Raw genomic sequence first — 10759 nt, 5'->3', positions numbered from 1 at the left:
TTCCCAGAGGTCACCCACGGTCTCGGTCTGGAAGGAGAATATGGACTGGCGCATGTTCAGAGAGAAGACGGTGTATGTAGCGAGAGGCAAGCCCAGGAAATGGATTAAGGTGTGGGGTCCGTGGAATTCCTATCGTGGAGATATTTGCGCCCCACCACTGACACAGGAAGTTGATGTTGCTCTGTCTCCCTAGCCCGCGCATTCCTCTATGGCTGTGTGAAGTATCAAATTTGTCTTTCTCTCTGCCACCCGCCCCCCCCCCCTTCCCTTCCCTACGAATCCGTGGATCCCCCCGACCCGGGGAGCACATACTGTTACTCATGATTCTTATTGCCTTGTGTGTGTGATGTTGTATTTTTGTCTTTTATTTAAAATATAAAACCGTCGTTTCTGATTGCTTGTGGACTACAGCAGCTGCTTGCTACACTGCCTATGGATTTCTGGGGGGCTTGTTGATTTTGACCTGACATGGCTGTATGGCGTTGTGTTTATGATTACTGTGCCCATTAGCGGCCGGCCCCAGTGGTTGTAGGCCCATGCTTGTATCTTCTTGAAGTGCAATAAAGGTTTCTTTAAATAAAAAATAAAAAAATAAATAAGAGGGGAGTTACCCCAATGTGAACCACACAAAGGGACGGGGTATCAGTAATCAAAAACACAAAAGTCCCTGTTATTAATCTAAAAGGCCTACAGTGTTGTCCTTAACCAAGTGTCAATTGTTCACAAGCTCGATAGATTATCTTAAAAAAAACTGTTATTCTATATCAATCTATTTACTGAAAGGATTTACCCTTTGATCTATCTTAAAAACACTGTACATTGTATATGAACTAAAAAACCTTTTGAGAAACTTATTAATTAGAAACAAAATCATTTATTACATTTATAAAAAATAAATTATACAATGTATCTCTACCTCCCAGGATGGGTTACACTCTTTAATAATCACAAGAAAAACTAATCATCATAATTAAAAGTCATCATAGTTAAGTCGACGCAGCATTTCGGTGATATTCTTAATTTTCCACCTTCTTCAGGACTAAAAAGTTTCATCAAATCTAAAATAAAAGAAGATTTTTTCTATTTTTACCAACTTATTACTCAAAAGTGCAATTTACAGTGTTATAAATATTCAATACAGTACTTGTTTTCATTGATTACATACTTCTTAACCTATCACAAAAACCTCTTATTTATTCACGCTACTTTCACTAACTACTCAGAACAGACACTTGGCTATATATTATCTTGTTGTTCTTGACGATCCTATACAAAATAAACACTTAAGTTGTACAAGCATATCTCCTGCTCAAGATAATAATACTTTCAACATAGAAGGTGAAAACACATACCTCATCTTAGATTGAATAGACGTTAGAATAGACTATCCAAGGGGGATGACCCTCCAAATTTATATTTTCTGCCTGCTGGTTATTCAGCCTATAGTGTAAAGAGGTACGTACCTTTCTTTAGTGTATCATCTAATATCACTGTTCTTTATTAAACATTAAAGGGACAATGCTGGCGTACCTTATTAATAGTTGAGGTATTATATTTTATCCGCAAAAGCCACCGTAAATGTATTCATTTGTAGAGTAAAGACCACTTTTAATCATTTGAGGACTTTTTCTCTAAAGGAACATGTAATAAGAAAGCATCATTCATTATTAAAAGATTGCAGGGAATACTCAAAACATTTTTTTAATTGTCTAAAGTTTAGTATCCACTGCTCACCACAAGGCTTGGTAGAGTACAAATCCTTTTCTTTTCTTCAATTTTAAGGAAATGCCACTAAATTGATCAGGAGAAGTGATTACTCTCAATGTATCTTCTCTTTCCACTTGATTCTGTAAGAACCTATGTATAAATGAACATAATACATCATTACTTTTATATGCCTATATATCTTTGTTGTTCCTAAGTCTCAGTTATTTAAAGGAACCTTTATTACTTCTGTGGAATTTAATATGATCATAATTCTCAAACCAGTTTGTGTCTATATTTTAAGAGATTATCCAAATATTATCTCATTACATGTTCCTTTAGAGAAAAAGTCCACAAATGATTAAAAGTGGTCTTTACTCTGCAAATGAATACATTTACGGTGGCTTTTGCGGATAAAATGTACTACCTCAACTATTAATAAGGTACGCCAGCATTGTCCCTTTAATGTTTAATAAAGAACAGTGATATTAGATGATACACTAAAGAATGGTACCTCTTTACACTATAGGCTGAATAACCAGCAGGCAGAAAATATAAATTTGGAGGGTCATCCCCCTTGGATAGTCTACTCTAACGTCTATTCAATCTAAGATGAGGTATGTGTTTTCACCTTCTATTTTGAAAGTATTATTATCTTGAGCAGGAGATATGCTTGTACAACTTAAAAGTGTTTATTTTGTATAGGATTGTCAAGAACAACAAGATAATATATAGCCAAGTGTCTGTTCCGAGTATTTATTGAACGTAGCGTGAATAAATAAGAGGTTTTTGTGATAGGTTAAGAAGTATGTAATCAATGAAAACAAGTACTGTATTGAATATTTATAACACTGTAAATTGCACTTTTGAGTAATAAGTTGGTAAAAATAGAAAAAATCTTTCATTTTAGATTTGATGAAACTTTTTAGTCCTGAAGAAGGTGGAAAGATTAAGAATATCACCGAAACGCTGCGTCGACTTTTAACTATGATGACTTTTAATTATGATGATTAGTTCTTCTTGTGATTATTAAAGAGCGTAACCCATCCTGGGAGGTAGAGATACATTGTATAATTTATTTTTTATAAATGTAATAAATGATTTTGTTTTTAATTAATAAGTTTCTCAAAAGGTTTTTTTGTGCATATACAATATACAGTGATTTTAAGATAGATCGTAGGGTAAATCCTTTCAGTAAATAGATTGATATAGAATAACAGTCTTTTTTTAAGATAATCTATCGAGCTTGTGAACAATTGACACTTGGTTAAGGACAACACCGTAGGCCTTTTAGATTAATAACAGGGACTTTTGTGTTTTTGAGTCTTAATCAGGCATACCACAATATTCTATCCATCCACCACAGATTTTGTGATGTTTTCTTAGAAAGCCAAGCACATTGTAAAAAGTTTTTTAAAGCATTCTGCATCTGTCATATCCAGCTTTCCATTTAATAAGACTAGGGGCTTCTGCTGACCCCCACCGTTGGGCAATAAGCCTCCTGGCTCATTATTGCAGTCTATACCTTTTTGTGGTAAATATGGTGCAGCCTTGCGTTTTAGAAGTGGAGGAGAGAGGTGTTAAGCCAGGAAGGCTAACACCTCCCTCCTCCACTGCATTGTACATATCCGCTATGTTCTTTGAGAGACCGTGTATGCAAATGTGCCAAATAAGATCAATTGTCGTCAGTAGAAGATTCAGGGAAACAACTAGCTGTCAGGACACCTAGCCATGTGGCCAAGAAACAAAAACACTGGCTTTGACAGAGAGGAAGTTTTAATTGGTAATAAAGGAGCTGTTGCAGACAACCACAGTCTGGATGCAACATACCAGTGGGTACAGAAAGTATAATCCAAAGGGTATGTTATCAAGGAGGAAGGACTGATGTGCTTTCATGAGAAGATGGTGCAGCCTTGCGTTTTAGAAGTGGAGGAGAGAGGTGTTAAGCCACGTAGGCCAACACCTCCCTCCTCCACTGCCTTGTACATATCCTCTATGTTCTTTGAGAGACCGTGTTTGCAAATGTGCCAAATAAGATCGATTTTCGTCTGTAGAAGATTCAGGGAAATAACTAGCTGTCAGGACACCTAGCCATATGGCCAAGAAACAAAAACACTGGCTTTGACAGAGAGGAATTTTTAATTGGTAATAAAGGAGCTGTTGCAGACAACCAGAGTCTGGATGCAACATACCAGTGAGTACAGAAAGTATAATCCAAAGGGTATGTTATCAAGGAGGAAGGACTGATGTGCGTTCATGAGAAGAGCACACTTTGTGGCAATTATTCATCTTAGTTACATAAATGTTAATGCCACCTAAGATTCACTTCCTATTCCTTTTGCCTCTTATAGCAAAGATTCAAGTCCAGGAGAAGGAGACCCTTCGTTGAATACAATAGATGACAACCCAGAATTGGAGAGTCAAGTTAAAGTAAATATGGAGGTGGAAGAAGAATTACTTGTAATGACAAAACAATATGTAAGTGATATTATATCTTTCATGACATTTGCTTGCACTTGCAAGTCTGTGAAATGTTTGGGAAAGGGAGAGCGTGCCACTTTTGAAACTTTCATTCTGCGTCATTCCTGAAAGAGACAAGCATGGAGTGAGGAGTGATCAGTGTATGAGGGGTGATGAGAGCGACAGAAACATTTTAAGAAGGACAAGTATACTGTTAGTTTACACATTTCAGAATTGTGTGCATGAAAAAGTAGCCTTGCAAGGGCATTCAGTATTCTTACGACCTGTGATTAGAGTTCCTTTTGCCAAGCAACAAAAAGGTTCAAATTAGGTGAATGAAATAGGATACTACTTTTGCATTGCGCTTTAGGCTGCTTTTTCCAATAACAAAGATGTTGAAGAAAACAAGAAATTAAAAATACTGTTCTTTTTCCTATTAAGGTATAAAATAGAGGATGAAAAAGTATTACGTGTTATCCCTTTATGGTAACCAGCCATGCAGCATTTACAATAACTGCACTCACCAACTTTATGCTTTTTTTCAGGTTAGCCCACAGATAGGACCCCCACAACACTGTGGCCCTTGTTTCATTGCTATCTCCACTTTTTACCCCGTGTGTATGCACTCATTTAAAATCAGAATCGTGCTCTCTGAAATTGTGAAAATCTGGAATTGTTCAAAGTGTGACATAAAGAATAACAAAGAGAACAGCCATTATAGTTTTAGGTTTGCTTGTCTGACCACAATAATGCGGATAATTGTCAGCAGTGTATGTCACAAAATGCCAGAGAGTAGGGCTATCTGCCAGATGCACTAAAAACTGGCCGCAAAATACTGCTTGCAGTTTTTGTGACAAGTAAAGATTTTTTAATAACCGACCTTTGTACTAGTGGGTTGGAATCCAACCTACCTCATGCATGTTAATGAGATAGGTCACAAATTACACCTAGAGGCCATTATAGGGATGGTGACTTGCTGGTGTCAGCCAACCACCATGTCTGGTATTTCTTTTCAATTACAATTTTTTTTTAAAAAGAAGCCTGTTTTCCTAATGGGACTAGTTTTAAAAAGAAAAGTTTTTTAAAAATGTGTTTAAAAGGAGGCAGGGATCCCATTGAATACTGGCTCCTATTAAACAAACTTTTTTTCAATATTCACAAAGGGCAAGGGGACCCAAGGGGACCCCTTCTCTTGTGAGACTGGGTTACAACCTCCTTTGAGGCGTTGGTTGAATATCAGGTTACCAGATTTCAGTTGCAAAATATTATACACCAGATATTGATTTGGTGTTTGGAAGGGACACTGACAACATGCCTCTTCCAGACTCTGAATCGGTGTCCATTCAGAATCTAGTTTAGGAAGCGAAAAATCTTTTCCAACTTCTAAAATAGGTTTGTGAATAAGAAATAGCATTTTAAGCTATCATGAATGCAGAATCCAAGCTTTTGATGCAATATTGCTGTTGTTAAAATGCTTAGTGCAGCTGACCCTATGTCTCAAAGATTCATTTAACTTTTCCCCCATCCCATTTTTATCCATCTTCTCTGGACAGGGGCTTAGCACCACCAAACCAATAACTGTATTTTTGCACTTTCCACAACATATGGATGGAGACTGGTTGAAAACCAATTTAAAACAACTTATAACTATGGTAGTGGCAACTTCTGTCATCATGGCGCATTGAAAAACTCCAAACTGCCCTGCTTTTGGGGTATGGTAGAAGAAAAAGAAGACAGTATTTGAGCACTCAGCAAACTTAAACATGTCCGTAATGCTTTTTCATCAATATTATATATACTAGTTGTATTTTAAGCCCATTTTTTTATTTACACACCCTAGGCCTACATACACTTTGTAGAAATGTTATTACTTTGGTTACAAACCCTGAGTGTAAACTTACTACAAAAGTCTAAGGGACATGTCTTCACATCCCAGAGTAATGCAATTGGCCTACACGTGTGTGGATGAGTGATGCTCCTCCAAAACCCCCTCCCTGACCTTCTGTAAATCTATTTTACTCCACCCTAATCCAATTCCCTTAAGTAGTATGTCTGCCCCTTTTCCCACCCACTCCGCTGTGTCGTTCCCACATGTAATACTAAAATCTACATTTATATGTGCGGAGACTCTGCTGACATACGTGTAGGTACATTTCTGAATTGTAATATGAGGATCTTTCTCCTCCTCCTCGATGCAGAAAGACCTATGTAAGACGGAGGTGCTGCTAGCTGCTCCGATTGTATTCTTTTTAATTATACCTGATCATCGCTTTTACTGATGTAATATTGCTGTTTTTAAAAACACTGCATATTTGCACATTCACCGCCACCCCGGTCCGACCCGGCAAGTGCCGTTGTGCGGAGGGCGTTTTTAGGCCTGTCACTGGTGCTTTAAGGCCTGGGATTGTGGGGCGGGTCAGCGGGCAGGTCTTGGCACGAAAGAATACTACAAGACCAGAAGGCTCGGCGCACGCGCAGCAGATGCGGCAAGACCTATGTACGACGGAGGTGCTGCTAGCTTCTCCGATTGTATTCTTTTTAACTATACCTGATCATCGCTTTTGCTGATGTAATATTGCTGTTTTTAAAAACACTGCATATTTGCACATTCAACGCCACCCCGGTCCTACCCGGCAAGTGCCGTTGTGCGGAGGGCGTTTTTAGGCCTGTCACTGGTGCTTTAATGCTTGGGATTGTGGGGCGGGTCAGCGGGCAGGTCTTGGCGCGAAAGAACGCTACAAGACTAGAAGGATCGGTGCACGCGCAGCAGATGCGGCAAGACCTATGTAAGACGGAGGCACTGCTAGCTGCTCCGATTGTATTCTTTTTAATTATACCTGATCATCGCTTTTACTGATTTATATTGCTGTTTTTAAAAACACTGCATATTTGCACATTCACCACCGCCCCGGTCCGACCCGGCAAGTGCTGTTGTGCGGAGGACGTTTTTAGGCCTGTCACTGGTGCTTTAAGGCTTGGGATTGTGGGGCGGTTCAGCGGGCAGGTCTTGGCGTGAAAGAATGCTACAAGACCAGAAGGCTCGGCGCACACGCAGCAGATGCGGCAAGACCTATATAAGACGGAGGCGCTGCTAGCTGCTCCGATTGTATTCTTTTTAGTTATACCTGGTCATCACTTTTACTGATGTAATATTGCTGTTTTTAAAAACACTGCATATTTGCACATTCACCGCCGCCCCGGTCCGACCCAGCAAATGCCGTTGTGCAGAGGGCGTTTTTAGGCCTGTCACTGGTGCTTTAAGGCTTGGGATTGTGGGACGGGTCAGCGGGCAGGTCTTGGCGCGAAAGAACACTACAAGACCAGAAGGCTCGGCGCACACGCAGTAGATGCGACAAGACCTATGTAAGATGGAGGTGCTGCTAGCTGCTCCGATTGTATTCTTTTTAACTATACCTGATCATCGCTTTTACTGATGTAATATTGCTGTTTTTAAAAACACTGCATATTTGCACATTCACCGCCACCACGGTCCGACCCGGCAAGTGCCGTTGTGCAGAGGGCGTTTTTAGGCCTGTCACTGGTGCTTTAATGCTTGGGATTGTGGGGCGGGTCAGCGGGCAGGTCTTGGCGCGAAAGAATACTACAAGACCAGATGGCACGGTGCACGCGCAACGGACGCGTGCAGCGGGCGGGCCGCCAAAGGCAAGCCCGTCTGCGCCAGTCCATGCCTGGCCCGGGCCTAGGCCCAGAAACCCTGGATCTCATCACCCTAAACCTTCAAATAAAATCACCTACGCCCGAGATAAACTAATAAAATGGAATTCAGGGCCGGCCACACCTTGCTGATCCAGACTGGATCCTTTGAAGGAGACAAAAAAGTGTGAGCATTGCTTACTACAATTTAGCTTTACGAAATGTAAGCTGTGGTCATTACTGATAAAACCTGTGTATCCGCATGCTACCAAAGACATCAAAGCCATGCTGATTAACGCGCGCTCGCTAATCAAACATAATACCGAAATGGCTGAAATTATTGAGAGCCATAAGCTTGATTTAGTCTTTGTAACAGAAACTTGGTCGGACGCAACTTCCGATCCTGATCTGACACTTGCACTTCCCACTGGATTTACAATCACCAGAGCTGATAGGACATGCAAACGGGGATGGGGGCTAGCCATTATTGCCAAAGAAGATCAGTAACAGGATCCTCGTCTGGTACCTCCCATGACTGCGAACTTTTATCATTCCAGATTCTGCTTAATAACAACTACTCTCTAAATTGACTGTTAATTTACCGTCCACCTAAGGCTCAGACCCCCCTGCTGGACAGAATAAGCCCTTTTCTGGAAACCAGTATAAACTATACAGATTACACAGTTTTAGGAGACTTTAACTACCATTTAGAAAACTTAGCTGATGACAAAATTATCGAACTCACTGATGTTATGTCAGGTCTCTCTATGGAACAACTAGTCAGAGAAGCTACTCATGTTGCAGGGCATACCCTGGGCGGCATCATTACCTCTAATGCCATGCTTAAAATATCTGAGGTGCTACCAGTCCCTTGGTCTGACCATAAAGCTATTATTTTCTTAATTAATGCTAGCCCGCAACAAATAGCAACAACTATTACACCTGTTGCATTCACGTACCAAGACTGGGCCAACATTGACATTAACTCTCTCCATACTTCACTAATGGAAACCAAACCTGTGATGGCAGGAGATGCGAATGAAGCAGCTTATACTCTGACATCATGGGTCAAAAAGGCGGTAGACACCGCAGCACCCTTAAAAACTATCATTTCTAGAAGGAAAAAGCCATCCGAACCCTGGTTCTCTGAAAAATTAAGAACTCAAAAACAATAATGTAGAAGAACCGAAAGACAGTGGAGGTCAAAAATAATATATGCTCAATCAATGTCGTTATATAAGAGGCTAATTATTGAGGAAAAAAGCAAATACTATACAGCAAAACTCTTGGAGGCTAAGAATTCCAGCAGTAAACTTTTCTCCACTGTTAAAAAACTAGCCAAGCTTCCGGCCAAATCCAATATAGACAGCAGCCCGGAGTTTTGTAATTCTCTAGATCGGGCATTCGTCAACAAGGTAGAGACAGTATATAAAAGATTTTTGAAGAGCAATCCTCCCTCTACCAAATCTCCAAAGTCAGTGGCTGATCCTTGCATGCCACAAACTAGCTTCTCCTTCTCCATCCCTTCGTGCGAACAGATCATTGGAACAGTAAAGGCAACCAAATCTGGGGCACCAATAGACCCTTGCCCACAAACAATCTTCAACTTATTTCCAAAAATACTTAGTGAACAACTGGGCTTACTGTTCTCTGAAGTAATACTTTCAGGACAGTTCCCTGAGGCCTGGAAGGTGGCTTCCGTACTACCTCTGTTGAAGAAACTCCATCTGGATCCAGAGAATCCTAGTAACTATCGGCCAACCTCCAGAATACCTTTTCCATGGAAGGTACTGGAGAAATTACTTAATACCCAGCTTACCTCTTATATTTCCTCGAACAATCTTTTAGACCACTCCCAATATGGCTTCAGAGAGGGCCACGGAACGGAGACCGCTCTGATTACAGCAACTGAGGAGCTTAGAAAACCGCTAGATGAAGGAGGGAAGGCCGCCTTGATTTTGTTAGACCTATCGGCGGCCTTCGACACTGTCATTCTTACAATACTAATTGACAGATTGGTGGAGCTGGGCATGCAGGATTCTGCTACTGCTCTTCTAACCTCATATCTTGCTGATAGATCCTTCTCAGTAGAACTGGGCGGCTCCAGCTCCAAAGTCTTCAATGTACCGTGCGGGGTGCCTCAGGGCTCGTTCCTGAGTCCCACGCTGTTTAACATTTATGTGGCTCCTCTGGCCACAATAATCAGGCAATATGGTTTTTCCGTGATCTCCTATGCTGACGACACCCAGGTGGTCGTGTCCATGACTAACAACGAGGACAAGACTGCTGATCGCTTTAACAATTGTATGTCTCATGTTAACATCTGGTTGCAGACCAATTGTCTAAAGCTGAATGGGGAGAAAACGGAAGTTCTGCTGTTGGGCTCCAACCCTTTAATCTGGTCGCCGAAATGGTGGTTGGCTAACCTGGGAGATTGCCCAACACCTGTCGTCAAGGCCAGAAATCTAGGTGTGATCTTTGACAATAAACTGACCTTTGACACCCATATCAATAACCTCTCTGCCACCTTTTGGGGTATTCTGAAAATTATCAGGAAGATTCGCTCCTTTATTCCCGCCAATGTTCTAAAAACTCTAGTAACTACCTTAGCGCTGTCCAGGTTGGATTATTGCAACGCCCTCTATTTGGGGATCCAGGCCCAATATCTACAAAAATTGCAACGCTTACAGAATGCTGCAGCCAGCCTGATTTTGGACATTCCGAAATATGAATCCGTGTCATACCGACTAGGTGCGCTGCACTGGTTACCAGTGAAAAAAAGAATAATATTCAAATCGCAATGTATTGCATTTAAAGCACTCGAGGGCAGAGGTCCCCTATATCTGAAATCACATTTGAAATGCTATGTTCCACCTAGAACTCTTAGATCCTCACAGTCAAAACTGCTTCAAATACCGAGGTACAGACAGGCACGTTGGGG

General features: G+C 40.9%; 1 protein-coding gene across 1 annotated transcript in view; it reads left to right on the top strand.

Moving 5' to 3' along the window:
• The first annotated feature begins 4059 nt into the window (after positions 1 to 4059).
• LOC146805184 (uncharacterized) overlaps positions 4060 to 10759 on the top strand; it is a 1401767-nt gene continuing 1395067 nt past the window's right edge. The window contains exon 1 of the mRNA XM_085622379.1: positions 4060 to 4182. Coding sequence (XP_085478505.1) covers positions 4141 to 4182 — 42 coding nt within the window. The 5' untranslated portion in view covers positions 4060 to 4140. The remainder of the gene's footprint in view (positions 4183 to 10759) is intronic.

Source organism: Triturus cristatus, chromosome 8, assembly GCF_964204655.1.
Source record: "Triturus cristatus chromosome 8, aTriCri1.1, whole genome shotgun sequence".
NCBI lineage: Eukaryota > Metazoa > Chordata > Amphibia > Caudata > Salamandridae > Triturus > Triturus cristatus.
This window is presented reverse-complemented; position numbering and strand designations above follow the sequence as displayed.